General features: G+C 47.5%; 1 protein-coding gene across 2 annotated transcripts; it reads right to left on the bottom strand.

Annotated features, from left to right (window-relative positions):
- Positions 1-326: 326 nt before the first annotated feature.
- LOC8044022 (DNA transposase THAP9) lies at positions 327-14933 on the bottom strand. Of its 2 annotated transcripts, XM_040209061.3 has the most exons (7): positions 14550-14858; positions 11740-11936; positions 11186-11311; positions 7354-7767; positions 5163-5285; positions 3849-3920; positions 327-2781 (listed from the first exon to the last, which is right to left on the bottom strand). In XM_040209061.3, exons 1-7 carry the CDS (start codon positions 14645-14647, stop codon positions 545-547), a joined length of 3267 nt encoding a protein of 1088 aa, XP_040064995.2. In that variant the 5' UTR covers positions 14648-14858; the 3' UTR covers positions 327-544. The 2 variants fall into 2 exon arrangements, with proteins under 2 accessions (XP_040064995.2, XP_029849663.3); XM_029993803.4 differs by lacking the exon at positions 11186-11311 and having other exon boundaries at positions 14550-14933.
- Between the last annotated feature and the right edge of the window lie 123 nt (positions 14934-15056).

Below are 15056 nucleotides of genomic sequence, written 5' to 3'. Positions count from 1 at the left end.
TGCGGTCATAGACGAATTTCACAATTTACAGATATGTCATATCCTCTAGGTGTACGGTGTTCAGTTCTTCATGCAATGCAATAGTATAAAAAATTTAGTTAAATCCGTTTCAGGGAACAGGGTCGGTGGGGGGCTGCTTGGTAAAAAAGGCTAGAATCAGGTAGACTCGTTTGCTAGGCCAAATCCAGAGATCTGCACCAAAAGCATTCAGAATTCACACCACATTACCAGAAAAGCTGTGGTGGAATGAGAGCCCAATATACACCTAAAGCATGAACACAATGGCATTGCCGTGTCTTATTTTTCTAGCAAGACGGCAACCAAACTAGATCTCCACACATTTTTATATACAAAACTTTACATAGAAGGTACAAACAACAAAACGAGTATGTAGATGACTTTCATGGCAAACTTGGGTTCTTTACAGCTAGAAAAGGATATCGCATGAAAAAAGATCCACAAAAGATTTTTGGCAATAGGCCTACTGATGGAAAGACTCCCATTAACACAGGGACCGTGGCACACCCACATCACGCCTGCAGACTTACTTAGGATTCCGCCGCTCCCTTGAGGCAGGAAGCTCCCTGAGCATCGCATTCATCAAGCGTAGGTGCCAATGCAGCCTCAAGCGACTGAACAGGCCCACAAACACTCCTTTACATACCGGAGAACAAAATAGGTTGTCAGGGACCCTCATGAGGTGAGTACAAAGCTGCTTGGAGACATTTTCAAGTTCCAGGACGATCGCAACATACTTTCCGAAGTACTCCTCCAACCCTACCACAAACTGGAAGCAGCTGCTCGCCGGGACGGTGACGCCTGAAGAATGTTCTCCGAAGATCTGAGTACTCAGGGACTCGAGTAACCGGTGCTCGGACGTTGACTTGTGGTCCCTGGACATGAGGTTCGGGCAGCACGTTCCGCACGGGAACCTGTTCTGGAAAAGGTGAACGATGCGTCCCGCAAACACATATCTGACGTTAGCCTGAACGAGTTGGTGATGATCGCCTGACTGCACCTCCGTCGTAATGCCAGTGTCGTACAGAGGATCCTCGCTCTGCTCTTCTGAGTCCATGCGTGCAGCAGACGACACAGGCACTCGCTTCAACTCTGCCAGAAGGACGGAAATGTCGGCTTCGCCGTCGGATCGACCAGGAATGACGAAGAGCTCATCTACCAAAATGCTCTTGAACGCAACGATGAACTGAGAGGCGGTAGGCGTGTCTTTGCTCCAGTGCTGCTGCCTACATTTCCGAAGGAAGGCCCCCAACCGCTCCAGACTAAGACGCCGGGTGAAGAGCTGCTTAAAACCGAAGTTCTGACACAGGTCGTTCCATAGCCAGAGGACGGCTGTTATGGTCAACTGCCAGCCCCTGATGGTGTTGGGTGGGTGCTTGCTGTCGAACTTCCACTGTGAAATCCAGGAGGCCGTAGACTTGAGGAAGTCCAGCTGATCCTGGCATTTCCTTGCCTTTTTCGGATCCGGATCAGCCGACAATGCAAATCCGAAACTGCCCGGCTTCGAAGGCGAGACAGTCTTGCTGTTCAGGACGTCGAACAGTTGGTCCATCCTGTCACAGAACGTTGCGGTCTGCGCCGCATCCGGGTCCAACTGCAGGAGCGACACGAAAACGAGGATGGCAAGGGACATCGTACCACTGAAGACCTGTGCTGCAAATTTCGTAACCTTGTTCCCGTGAAGGCTCTGGTAGATGTGACGGTCCGTGATTCGCCGCAGAAGCCGTCCTCTGAGGGGGTGCGGAAGCTCGTACAGACTTTGCATGTGGGACCACCTCACAGTGTGTTCGCCGATGCGGAGAGCACTGACATTGCGGAGGTTGTTTCTCGTGCACCTCAGCAGGTGCGGCACATCAAAGAGGAAATATACCCTTTCACCCTTCACAATGAAGAACGGCTCTTTGAGCGTCACACCCAGCTTCCTTGAGAGATCCCAGTTGCACCCACCTTGGTCACAGACCACCGCTTTTACCAAGACCCCCGCAGGCTGGAGCTCTTCAATCAAGGTAAGGAGCAGTTTCTCCAGTGCTGCCACATCAATTTTCGTCCGCGAGAGTACAAAGGCAATCGGCTGGGTCCATCGTTTCGAAAGTCCCGAGATGGTCACGACCAGAGCCGTGTTGGCGACCTTGTCCGATCTCTTGGTGCCGATGTCCTCAAACCCAATCACTTTGTCTCTTTTGAAATCGTAGCACAGACTCTCGGTCAGCGGTATTTCGTCGAAATGCAAGACGCACGTGCAGTCTTCGAGAGACCAGTGGGCCATCTTTTTCTGCAAGGCTTCTAGTATCTCGGGCACCACGCCTGGCTCAAGGTCCATGCTGCGGAAGCTGTCTCGCAGGACCCTTACGGGAGGTATTGACAAGAGCTTTGACAGGTTCATGTAGGCTGTTGGGCCGAGGAAAAACAGGCTCGAGACGCAAGCCGTGAGGTGACTGGGCCACTTTTTCCTGTAGCCTCTGAGGGGGTTCAGGTACAACTCCACCCTGAACATCTCCAAGCCCTGCTTTGAAAGAAAACGTGAAGCATACTTTACGAGCTCTGCTCTTGAGATCTCGCAGCTTCTCAAGTTCTTCTGTGACCGGTAAGCGTTTAGGAGTGTCCGCGGCCTGGATGTCTGTAGCCGCTTAAGCCTCCTGCTCCTTGCAACTGGGGGAAGCTCCTGGCTGTCTTGGCTACTTAACTGACTGTCGGACTGGCTTGGCGTACTTGGTGGGATTGGATCTGGCTCACATGGCTCCCCTGGTCCGTCGAAATCTGTAACTAAATAATTCCCCCTTTTTTAAAAAAGTGGAAAGCTTCGTTGTTGGTACTAGTCGACACCCAGCGGTTTTGAGACTCATTCTTTTTCTGAGATTTTAGCCTCACTCTGTAGCTCACACTCTCTATCAATAGGCTCTGCATGTCAATGCGCTTTGCAAACTAGGACAGCAACTATTGCAGACATGTACAAAGCCATTTCCTATTTCCCTGCCTTCTACTTGTATGCATATGCAAGTAGTGATCATATTATGTCATTTTAGAGATATGTCTTCTGCAGAGTTGGGTAGAGTACATCTAGAAAGCACCTGAAGTACAAAGTAAATGACAGGTTATGTACGTCAAGTAAAGTATTAAGTACACTGAACACATTTTACTTGCAATAAAGTACTATAAGTACAATATACTTTTAAAGTGAAGTACAAATATTTTTTAACATAATTTTTCATGATGCTATTTCACTCCCCTATACAATGTTCTTTTTTTATTTTAATCTGGTATGCACTGCCTTAGGGGTAATTTGGGGTGCATCAGTTATGTTCGAAAATGACGGCAAATATTAAATGAAGTCAAGTGGCCACAAAGCTGTTTTACTCTCGCTGATAAACTATTTAACACAATCAACTTAGAAGGCACTGATTCGTTGAAAAACCATAATTTTGTAATACAAATTTAAAAAGACCAAATTTGGGGAATGTACTTTGAACTTGGGAGTTGTGCTTTCTACGAGAAGTACCAGAAAAAATACATTAAGTACAAGTTCTTAAACATTCTCAGAATATGTACTTCAAGTACTTCCCAACACCAGTCTTCTACCCATTAGTGTGTCTTTTACTGTCTTCTTTATGCAATGGCATATCAGTAGACTACTACAAATTAATAAATACATTAGTGAATGTATTCCCACCTAAGATTGACAGAGACATTAGCGAATGAATCCGTAATTAACTTCATAAAAACACTAGTGAATGAATACATAAATAACATCCAACATGGCATAATGCAAATGTTAAGGGAAATTAATGCATTTGTAGGTACTGCAAGCAAGAAACCCACCGAGTAAGACTTACTCAGAGCTATGTCATCATCAGATGCAGCGGAGGAGGATGAGGAGGAATTTGACGGATTCGAAGCCAGGACAGCTGCGATTGCAAAGTAAAACGGTAGATTACACAACAGTCACACCAGAAAGCGATGAAAACTATAGTTCAAAAGCTGCTTCGTTTAGAGTAAAAACTAGTTTTTAAAGATGTAATCCCAGATGATGTATCCACCAAAACGTTAATAAATTGTATCGGTTCAAATAAGTACCACAACTAGAACTGTTTTTTTATACCAGATTTCTAACTCTTTAAAACTACCGTAAAGTTCCGAAAGAACACCCACCCAAAATGAAGAGATAAATAGGGAAAAACAAGGTGTGGGCTATCTTTGAGGATGCCAATGCAAAACTTAATAAAAAAAATTATTGATAAACACCGGGGCACCCACTACGACCCACGTGACGCGGGAACTGGTGCCACAGATAGCGGACATCACAAATTCCAGTTTTATCATGCGATAAACATGTGGGAATTCGCTACAAACTCCTGCGTCACGGGAAAGGAAGTTGCGGACACAGCAGATTCCAGTTTCACTGTGCGAAGGACTTGCGGAAACCCGCCGAAACTCGCATCTCAGGGGAACGAATATCGCAAATCGCGGACGCAGCAGATTCACGTTTTATGGCGCAATCAGCATGCGGAAACTCACTACAGACTTGGCTGTTACAGGAACCGATATCGCGCGCGCAGATCGTTGACAAAAATGCGGGAATCCGCTACAAACTTGTGTGTCACGGGAACGAATACCGCAGATCGCGGATGCACCGGAATCATATTTCATGATGCAATATACACGCGGGAGCAACTCGTGTGTTACGGGAATCGGTATCGCGCGTGCAGGTTGCAGATAAAAACGTGGGAATCTGCAAAAAACTCTCGTCTCGGGAACAAATACCGCAGATCGCGGACGCAGCACATGTGCATTTCGCAATGAAATATACACGCGGGAACAACTCGTGTGTTACGGGAGCCGATACTGCATGCACAGATTGCAGACAAAAACGTGAGAACCCGCTATGTACTCGCTTATCAGACGTACCGGTACAGCAGATTGCACGCAAATGCGATTCCTGACGGACATCGCGTGACGTCCGACGGAAACCCGGGGGTGGGCGAAGTTTCGGAATTTTTGTCTTTCAGACATTTAGTCAGAAAAACGGGATGGGCAATCTCTCTGGGGCGGGCGTTCTCTCAGAATTTCACGGTATGCCCTGGTGTACATCAATACAATAATCACTATCGCCTTTATTATAACCTAAAGTAGTATTTAACCAAACTCACAACGCAGCATTCCTTCGCTAAGGACGCTGGGATTTCCGACGGACCGGTCCCTTGGGCGCTTACGCCGCATGGTCTTTTCCCCGGGTGTCTCGGAATTTCGCACAGAAACCAGCTTTGTGCGCACTGCAAGAAAAATGTTTTAGACCATGACCACAAAGCCGCAGCACAACTCGCCATCACATCGCTCTTCGGGCCTGCACATGCTTCATCCGTCTCTGCAGTAGAACCTAACCATAGAAATGTCAAGTTCATCGGGGACAATCTCCATGTCAGATCGCTCGCTACGTTGTACCTCAAATGCACTTATGTATTAGTATTACGAGCACAAAGCTACGCTTCACTTTATCTGTGTCTTTTTATATTGGTCGTTACAAGGGACGGTTCGGCTGCATCGAATTGCTCGAGCTATTTAGATCTCTTGCTCATCCTTCCGGTTGAAGGGCAACGCTACAAGCCAACTGCCATCCATATTACTCCTATCTAGTACTTTCGAATGCCAGACTTCACCGTCAAAGCCATTGCCCTGGACAAGCCCACCCCACTGCACATAGTCACTGACAAGGTGAGTATGGCAGGGAATAGGTTCAATTGTCCCTTCTCCAGTGTGCTTTCTACCTTGGACAATGCTTCGGCATCTCGTCTCGTGCTCCTCGAGCTTGCGCAAGTAGTTGAAGCAAGGCAGAAGGCACGGAGTGCGCGCTGGAGGCTGGGCGTTAAAAAAAGGCACACCCTGCCATTGTCACTCTGTGAGCAACCATAGTGGTTTTGATAACATTTTTCAAAACCTAAAAGAAAAGAAAAAAAAAACCAGCAACGACTTTTTTGTGCTAATTGCGTTGCACCCTGTATTTGAGATAACTCAAAATAAAAGTCTTGAAAAAAAAAAAAAAAGTGTCCAGGGGGGAAGTTGAAACAAAGCGAGGCACTAAAGTTGCACGTTACCCGCATTTTTGTCTGGCAAACACTTGTTGAAGAACAATAACTGCACCGACGTTGCAAGGTTTCATGTTACGCTTAGCCACCGATGATGGAGGACGGTGTGGCTTTTGCCAGCTGCAAGGTGTTGGCAAATTCGTAAAGTTTCTCGAAGCCGTCGCCAGCCGGTCCGCCTAGCGCATGCAAGACACCACTCGCGTATACACGTTAAAAAGTGTGCTTCAGGCACATCCGCTTCCATCACCCAGCAGCTTTGGTGTGCTACGTGTTCAGAGCCCTGCTTCTACTAGTGTAGGAGAAGTACTGATCATGTCATGGCTGTGTCATTCGCAACTTAATCGAAGCATTTTGTTTCTGAAAGGTGGGAAGGCCGAAGGAATCGACGGACGAAATTTGGCAGATATTGCAATAATGTCAACCACTCACTGTACACAGCAGTCGCAGCGCTGTTCCTGGGTGCTTTCTGTACAATCTGCTCTTAAGCTGTTAAATTTTCGTTTTTTTATCTTATTTCGGACAATACGTTCGTGCGACACCCTTCTGGCAGCTCGATGGCTGCTTTTGCGTGCTGCAAATTGGTGTTTTCGGAGAAGTAGGCTGCCGGACACTGTCAAATCAAGTACTTGGACTGCACGAGCTTAGCAGCACATGCCAACACAACGGTGACCAAAATGACACCCGTAGGTATCTACAGGGAGTTTCCGAAGAACGAGAACAGCATTCTTCGGCTCGATTAAATAAACCAGGCATCGCAGGAAGCTCAAACTTTGTGAGAATGTGACGCTAGCGGTTGGGATAAAACGCAAACGTTTGAGAACATGACGTCACCTGGATCAAAAGGTAATTGAGAAAAATTAAATTTCTCTATAAGCCAATGTCCACCTAAGCTCAATATCATCAACTTTTAACAAATGACAATGTGGGCCCCTGCAGTATCTATTTTAGTAGAAAAAAACAACAAAAAAACTTGTCAGCGAGTAAAAAAACATCATCTTCCTTGCCAAGATGTCTTTTTTTGCTGAAATGAATGCTATATGCACCCACAGTGTTATTTCTTTTTATAAAAGCAATGTCATCTTCTCTAACTTTTGCATTCTATCCAGCTTCCTGCAATGTACAGGTTATTTACCCGGGCCAAAAAAACAACACGGTTCTCTTTTCTCGGGAACTCCCTGCACTATACAGAAATAGCTAACGACTCATGGGAACTACACTACACTGCAGCAGGAAAGTACTACCCATAGCTCATTTTCACCTTTTGCACGCGTTTCTGGAACCGCATTTGGTGCTCCTGGAGTCGCGGCTGAAACATCTGGAACCGCAGTCGACACTTCCAGGGACGTCGTCGGTACTTCTCGAGGAACGGTTAGCATTATCAGGGCCGTAGATGGCACTCCCGGAGACACAACCTCTGCATTTGTAGATACGGCTGGTAGATTTGGGGCGACAACTGGTATTTCTGAAGTCACAGTTGACACCCCTGGGACGACGGACGAAGCCTTCGAATCCACAGCAGCCACTTCTGTAGGTGCAGCTTGTGCTTCTTCTGGTAAAACGCCCAACGATTCCGGAGTCACGGCTGACACTTCTGGAGGTCCGGGAGGAACTGCCCGGGCTGTAGTTGCTACTTCATCTGGCTTGGATGCAGACCCCGAGGAGCAAAAAAACTCTGCAAAGACAGCATTTGTTTTTAGGGGCAGCTAAGCTGCAACATACGTTGGACGTGAAACCCACGAGATACGAGCTAATTCACGCATCTATGTTTGACTGTGCCGCGAGTTTTGTGATCTTTCGTCACCGCTGGCACACCGGTGCCATCCATCAGGTAGGCCTAACACTTCCAACCTGCAGATAACCAGACTGAAGGTTTCGCCCTATTTGTGAGATCAAATCTACAGACTATTTACGAGAAATAATTGCTTAAACACTCTAAAAATTATTTCAAGTCCACAGGGAAAAAATTATGCATAAAAAGCTGTAGAAATATGTACACGGGTTAGAACTTTTTCCGGTCCATCGGACAGACAGCGCCAGTGTCCCTGCAGTTACAAGAGATCACAACTTTAGAAAGGCGGACCACTTTCCATGATATTTATGAAGGAGAGGACGGTGCATAATGGGACATCCAGTCAAGGAGTGTGGTGATGTCATCTTCGTCGTCTATATGGAGTGCAAGTTTGTCTGCTCTTTGTGCACCTTGTGCATTTGTTTACTCTCCAGAGCGTTTGTTTACTCTCCAGATGCGTGCACCTGCTTTTGTTTACTCCCAACATCAACCAACGATAGAGCGCGCTTGACTGCCTCGTCATCGCGTGCACTCTGCACAATCTCTGTTTCCCCGTCGACTGGCGTGCCCCTCCTTGCATTCCAATGCGCCAAAGGCGCTTTTTCGAACGCTCGCCATCCCTATAGTTCTCCTTTGGCGCCAGTGCTAACACACAGTCTTTCCTCGCACTTGACTGGACTGCTCTGAATATTCCTCGTCCTTGTCTAAGGTCTAGAAATTGGACATAGCATTTCAGGACTCCTTAGGTGTGGCATGCTCACGACTGTTTAGAGTCCCTAACTCGTAGGTTTTAGGCAGAGCATTCAGAATGAAATAATGCAAACTTAGCTGCATTTCACAAATACAAGAAAACATGAAACAATAGTAGTTTTAATTTGAGCATCTGCACACCACTTAGCAAGACAAAATAAAACTGCACACAAGGGCAGACAGTTATAAACCTGTTTTTCGCTGTCAAAAGTTGAAAGTAAAAAGCAAACTATATTTTCATTCCTCCCCTATGGAAAGCTTCCTACCTTTTCAGCGAGACGTATCCGCGGTTCTCAACCATGTTGGCTACGTCCAGTTCCTGAGTTGGACATGAGTGCTATGCCGCTAGTCGACTGCTCGGTAAGAATCAATGTTTGTGGAAAATGTTCGGGTTGGCATTCGAGGCCAATTAGCGCAGTGATGAACACTGTCCAACTCTCACCCCGGGCAGGCGGGGCCCCTCAGTCAAGACCTGAATCGCAGCTGAATTGTAGACACCGCAGCAACTTTGCAGCCCTTGCGTTCTAAGCACATCACCACCACTTTGCACAATGGTGATCACCACAACTGTCAGTTATTGGATGGACCCACTGGTAAGGACGCAGATGCCTGCCGACTGAGACCATCCAACCATTACGACAGTCTCGGCAGTCACCCATGCACCTTCTTACGAGGTGGGAGCTAGAGCTCTGCATGGGGCCGGGCCAACCCAAAAGCCGAAAACAATCTGTTCTACCCAGGACAGCCTGCAGGCCAGGCCGGGTAGCACAGATTGTTTCCAGGCCCACGCTGGGCCTGGGCAGAGTAGCAGGGATTATTTTTGGGGTCCGGGCCGGGCTTGGGCAATGATGTACCACACTTTCTAAAACATTAAGAAAACGATAATGCAACCATCGTCTAAATTTGAAAGAAACAAAAAAGACAAAGTGCCAACTCGCTACCACGTCGCTAAAAAATCTTAGAAACAAGGAAAGCTGTCTTGGACTAAGAAAGCCCACAAGAAGATACAGAGAAGAATCCTAGGGATCTCATCAGCACAGTGGCACAGCTGTCAGCAGGCATGACGACGAAGGCAATCCGGTCACAGGGGACGGCAGGATTGTCTTTCCCTTTCTTTTTGAGACCCTTGAAGAAAGAAAAAAAATGCCCTCTGCCTACAAAATATAAGCTATGTTTTTTTATATTTGTGTAAGCTTCGAAGGTTCACCACGTGATTGCGATATGACAGTGTCTGCCATACAAACTAGGCTAAATGAGTCAAATGCACCAACATCTTTCCAGGGCATCTTTATATTTAAAGGGGCCCTACAACAAGCTTTTGACTGGTTTTTAATTTGCACCGAACCTGAGTGCGCCGAACGTAGTAAGTTAAAGAAACTTTTCTTTTCTCAAATTTCGCTTTATTTTAAAAGTTATAGGCAAATTAGAATGACAAAAACAAGCAAAAAATAACTTCCTTCATGACGTCTTAGGTCCTGGCTTGAGTGGCCGTGAACTAGAGGAGGAGTAGTGAGCTCATCGAGCATTCACGGCTGCCGCACTCCGTGCCGACGGCTCGAGAGGGCGCCACTAAAGCACGTGTTGGATAGGCCGTATGAAGCGGGCGGCCACGGCGGTTCGCATTGCATTTGATCCACGATTAAAGACTAATTCGGCATAACACTTCATTGACCACAAACGACAGCAAATATGGGGTAAAGATCAGTTCAGAATGGGAGCCACTTCGCGCTGCCATACCACCAAATGGCCAAATCGCTAGCCAAGCCCGCGCCGAAAGCCTTCGGAACGCTCAGATCCCCGAGCCGGTATACGACCGCAGCGCCGCCGCGTACATCCGTGACCTTTCTACACTCACCGTTCGTCGGAGCCTTATTCCACTAGCCCTTTCTGGTATGCGCCGTTTTTTCCGCCGCTTGGTGGCGGGTTTGTCGATGGATCTTTTCTTGTTTCCGTACTTTATAAACCGCATTTGTTTCTTTTCTGATCAAAAATACCGAACAAAAACTACTTTCATACACTATTGAAACGGTTCGTGACACTTATATTTTGTATTTCGACTACGAAAAAGCTTTTAGCGGCTCTGACCAGTAGTAAGCCCAGGACCAGACGTCACATATTGCGCGCTTTCGGCAACGCGGGTCGCCCTCGTCGATGGAGGAGGTTTCCGCGTCGTTTGGTTAAAATATGACACACTGATACTTAGTTACTCTCTCCGTGTCCACTGGCTTGCCCGAACCCCAAAAGACGTGGAAACCGCAAAAAAGGTAGACACTTAAATATGATTGCAGGGCCCCTTTAAGTGATGAGGCTCACGCCTTGGACCCGGGCCGGGCCTGATCAAGTAGGCATCCTATTGGGCCGGGTCCGGGCTGACCCTAAAAACGTAGGCTCGTGCAATGCTCTAGCAGGGGCTATAAGCGATGATCGACAAGCCGACGAAGTTACTTCGGTGTCCACAATCCAGCTGCAATTTCTACCTAGAGTGAACAGCCTCCCTCACTTCAACCAATCAGTTTATTTTTTTTCTTTCAAGGGGTACTTGAAATAATACCTTGGGGCAAAAGGCGATTGTGTCGCCTGACTGGGCACCACTGGACTGTTCCACTGAGCATTGTGCGATGCATACATCTTTTGCTTGCAGCCAGGATGGCACTGACGTTGGACAAGACAGCTTGTGCTGCACGAGCACCATACCTTTAGTTTTGAATAATTTGCAGGACATAAACGAGTGGAACGCAAAGCATCAAGCGGTGTAGAAGTTGGAATTTCCACCCACGAATTCAAATTTTGCCCACTTGAATAGGTGTCGATTAAAAATACATGGCGAGATATTTGTTTCATTACACACCACCGACACAGCTTTCGACTGAAACTTGCAATGACGACACTTTTAATCAATCCATAAATCCCAGAGGGACCGCAGCCAGCCACGGTCTGCATTTACCGGTCTCGCAAGAAAAACACACCCTGTAAAAGACAAGCTGTTTCCGCTTTTTTCATAGGCCTCAATCTTGCAACATCATCACTGACAGTGAACCTCATCGAACTCGCTTGCATCAGAGTTCAATTTCTTTGCACTACGGATGGAGCCAGACACAAACATACCTGGTGGCACAAGCTGCCGCAGTCTGGGATTGGTGACGGGAACTGAAGGCACTGCATTACGAAGCAGCCGTCTCTTTCCTCCAGACAAAGAGAAAAAAGCGGAGTCTTCAAAGTGGTCGGAACAAAGAAAACGCCCCTTGGCTCGTTTCGTGGGGGTGTCTTTCTGCAGGTTGGCGTAGGCCACCCACTTTGGGTACCTGCAGCGAACAGAAACGCCACTTGGTAAGTTTTGTTACTTACCCTACACGTGGGGAGCTATACTCTACTCACCCCTAAGCTGACAGTGCGGTGGAAGCTACGTGCCCCATTTGCACACGTCGCGCGTCAATCTTTCTCCCTGTGATCCCGCTCCTGCTCATACTTGTGTGCGGAGAGTGCGGTCAGGTGATGAAAGGGAGGCACTTAATTGGTCCGGCAAGTGCGCACCTCCCACAGCACAATCAGATTAGGGGGTGAACAGAGTACAGCAAGATTTAAAATGAAACTAATAGCCCGCTTCCCTTGCAAATGGCGAGCGCTCACAGATTTTGGACTTGGTGCATCAGGTCTCGGTGGTGGAGCGATCAAGCAATGCAGCCGACGGGGCTGCTCTGCTCGCTGACCTTTCCGCTGTGAGGCTGTCAGTGCTCCTGCTACAGCAATGCTCCAACTGTTCTCTCCACCACCACCGCCCCTACAATGCCCACGTTCAGCCCAAAAGTCGGCGTGCTGGTTGAGCGCAGCTCGCATGTACTGCCTTATCTTATGAGGCAACTGATCGACGTGCCCTTCCGAGGGAATAATAAGCATACCCCTGAGCAAGAGCGACTTTTTACGCATCTTGATTGCTACTCCGGCTGTTTGGCGAGAACACGGACACCTCAGTGCCGCGTCGTACCACTTCGCCGACCTTCGAACAACACGTAACTGACCTTGTAATAGTAACACATCCCTCCAATATTCTCACAACTTTCTATCATCAAGTGCCGCTGGTGCAATTGCTTTCGTGGCTGTGATACCAACACTGACACAAATATTGAAACCGAAATGCTGCAAGCGACTACAGATCAAACTTCTCCTGAGCAAGTAGTGCAGAGAACTTCACCGGATCGCCCGACACGGCCCGCCACTTTCCTGCGGATCGGTTGGAGATGCTCGGCGAGTGCTCCACCTGCTCCGGATGTACAAGCGGCACATGGAGAGATCGCTTGCATTCTGTGAGGGGTGCAGGAAACCGCTCTGCGAGTGTGCACTGAGCACACAATATTTGCTAAGGGGAAGGGGCTATAACAGGAGAAGTGCTTTTGGTTCCCATAAAAAGCGATGTGGAAAGGTAACCTGAGAGCTTTATTTTCATACACTGTTAACTTCAAATCAAATCAAGATGAGGTCCTCTGAGCACTAAAACTTTAAATAAAACTTCCAGCAACAGCAAGATACTTCCCAGTCATAATGTTCATATTGTTCCTCTAAAACACAGTTCATATACATTCCTCAAAATACTGCGTGAGGATGAACTCATCTTGCTAGAGGAATTGTTCCTTACAGTTTGATGTTCTTAGGTGCCCCAGAACCAAGCAACTGTATACAACGTAACTGTTATGTATTTAGACTTTATATACATTATCTACATAGCAAGCATAGCGGTCCATAGCCGACGTGGCTGGGCTGGATCAGCGAGAGTCTACTCGAGAGCACGAACACATCCCGCTTCGTGGCAGTCTTCACCATTGCCAGCACATAACATCCCTCCCCCCAGGTCACATAGTTAGGACGTTGCTGCTGTTGCTGGGAATAACTCGACCGTTCTTGCACGGGCGCTGAGGTTGGCAACACTGCCTGGCGTCTTGGTTCTGAAGCAGGCGAAAGTTGTGGGGAAGGTGTTGCCACTGGCGTTTCCTCTGAAGTGGCTGGCTGCGCGGAAAAGTCCGCCTTACTCGTTGAGAGCGGACAATTTTCCACTGGCTCATCCAAAAGTCGTGGCTCGCATGATAAGGGACACTGCTGTTGTTGCAGCTCCTCCACCATATGCATGCTCCACTCCCAACTCTGGATTTGGTCTATGTGTCGCTTCCAAAACGACCGTCGATAATGCGAACCTTGTACAACACCGGACCTGTGATCTCAGTGACAACACCAGGTAGCCACTTGCGGCCTGCTGGATAATTGCAGACGAGACGGTTTCTTGCGGTTCAAATTCGCTTACACCTTGTCTTCCCCGCAGCGCTAGTATTTCTTGCTTGTATAACATCTCTGTTCGTAGGTCTGGGTGAAGCCAGTCCAGCGCAGTACAGTCTTCGATTCATAACAATTCTGCAGGACTCTTTCCTGTCCTAGAGTGCGGCAGAATATGTTCACTCAAAAAGTTCGAGCCCAGCCAGCCCAGCCAGGTCTGCTATGAACAGTTATGCCTACTATATACATAATGTATATAAAGTCTAAATACATAACATAACAGTAATCGATACTGGGATTAGATGGGGAGAGATTGCAGATTGTTGACTGCGCTTCACTATGCGGCCGTATAGGTCAAGAATTTGTTGTTTTTGAAACATGTAGGTTCAATCCAGGAGAAGGAAGATGCCGAGAATCACACAGAATAATACACGGTCAAACAGAGTCCAGTGAGACATTGTTTGAGAACATTCTTGGGGGGTTGGCGCGCGCTGCGTTTCTTTTTGGCACAGGTTTGAATGGGCTTCTGAATACCCTCCACCACAACTTGTGGGCAACCACTGACCCCCAACAGCGTAGCCGGTGGCCCCGCGCGGTTGTATTAATTGCGACAGATAATCAGGCACGGAGGAAGAAAACTAAACCGTATTTATTACCTGCTGTCTTGGGGGAAGAGATGGAAGGACTTGTCCGTCAAGGTGCTCGGGCGGCTCGAGTTGTTACACCACTTCGCGGAACAGTATCGGCCGGGCATGATTAAGCATGAGTCTAGAAACTCAAAAGGAACACAAGATGAAAGGTATCATACAATCCACGATCACATTTTTGGCAAACTTTACGGCTTTACCTGGCTTTACGCGCGACAAGCGGAACCACATTGAACCTGACGTTGGTCACGTGATCGAAACTGTGGCGGAAGTGGTCTTTTTTACTTCCTCTTCCACGCTATGAGCTCTACGCATCGTTTTTCTTTCACTTGTTCTGAATGGGACCGCACTTTCTCCAGATGAAAGCAATCGAGGTAATGGAGTCAGAAGAACGAGAAAACAAGATAATCAGCACGGGAAAGACGCTATCTTTTGGCTCCTTTCGATAGATGGCGGTAGTCATCTATCGAAAGGAAAGCACGATTTTTTTTTCATGCCTTATTTTACCTTTAACAC

Source organism: Ixodes scapularis, unplaced genomic scaffold, assembly GCF_016920785.2.
Source record: "Ixodes scapularis isolate PalLabHiFi unplaced genomic scaffold, ASM1692078v2 PGA_scaffold10__122_contigs__length_95168666, whole genome shotgun sequence".
Taxonomy (NCBI): domain Eukaryota; kingdom Metazoa; phylum Arthropoda; class Arachnida; order Ixodida; family Ixodidae; genus Ixodes; species Ixodes scapularis.
The sequence above is the reverse complement of the archived record's forward strand: the minus strand, read 5'-3'. Positions and strand labels throughout refer to the sequence as shown.

What these genes read in the sequence shown, in the direction of transcription:
- LOC8044022 (XM_040209061.3), bottom strand. Translation starts at nt 14,647, where the DNA reads ATGCCCGGCCGATACTGTTCCGCGAAGTGGTGTAACAACTCGAGCCGC. An exon ending in CTCTTCCCCCAAGACAGCAG is followed by an intron (nt 11,937 to 14,549) that starts GTAATAAATACG and finishes TGTTCGCTGCAG; the next exon opens with GTACCCAAAGTGGGTGGCCT. An exon ending in GCGGCAGCTTGTGCCACCAG is followed by an intron (nt 11,312 to 11,739) that starts GTATGTTTGTGT and finishes GTGCTCGTGCAG; the next exon opens with CACAAGCTGTCTTGTCCAAC.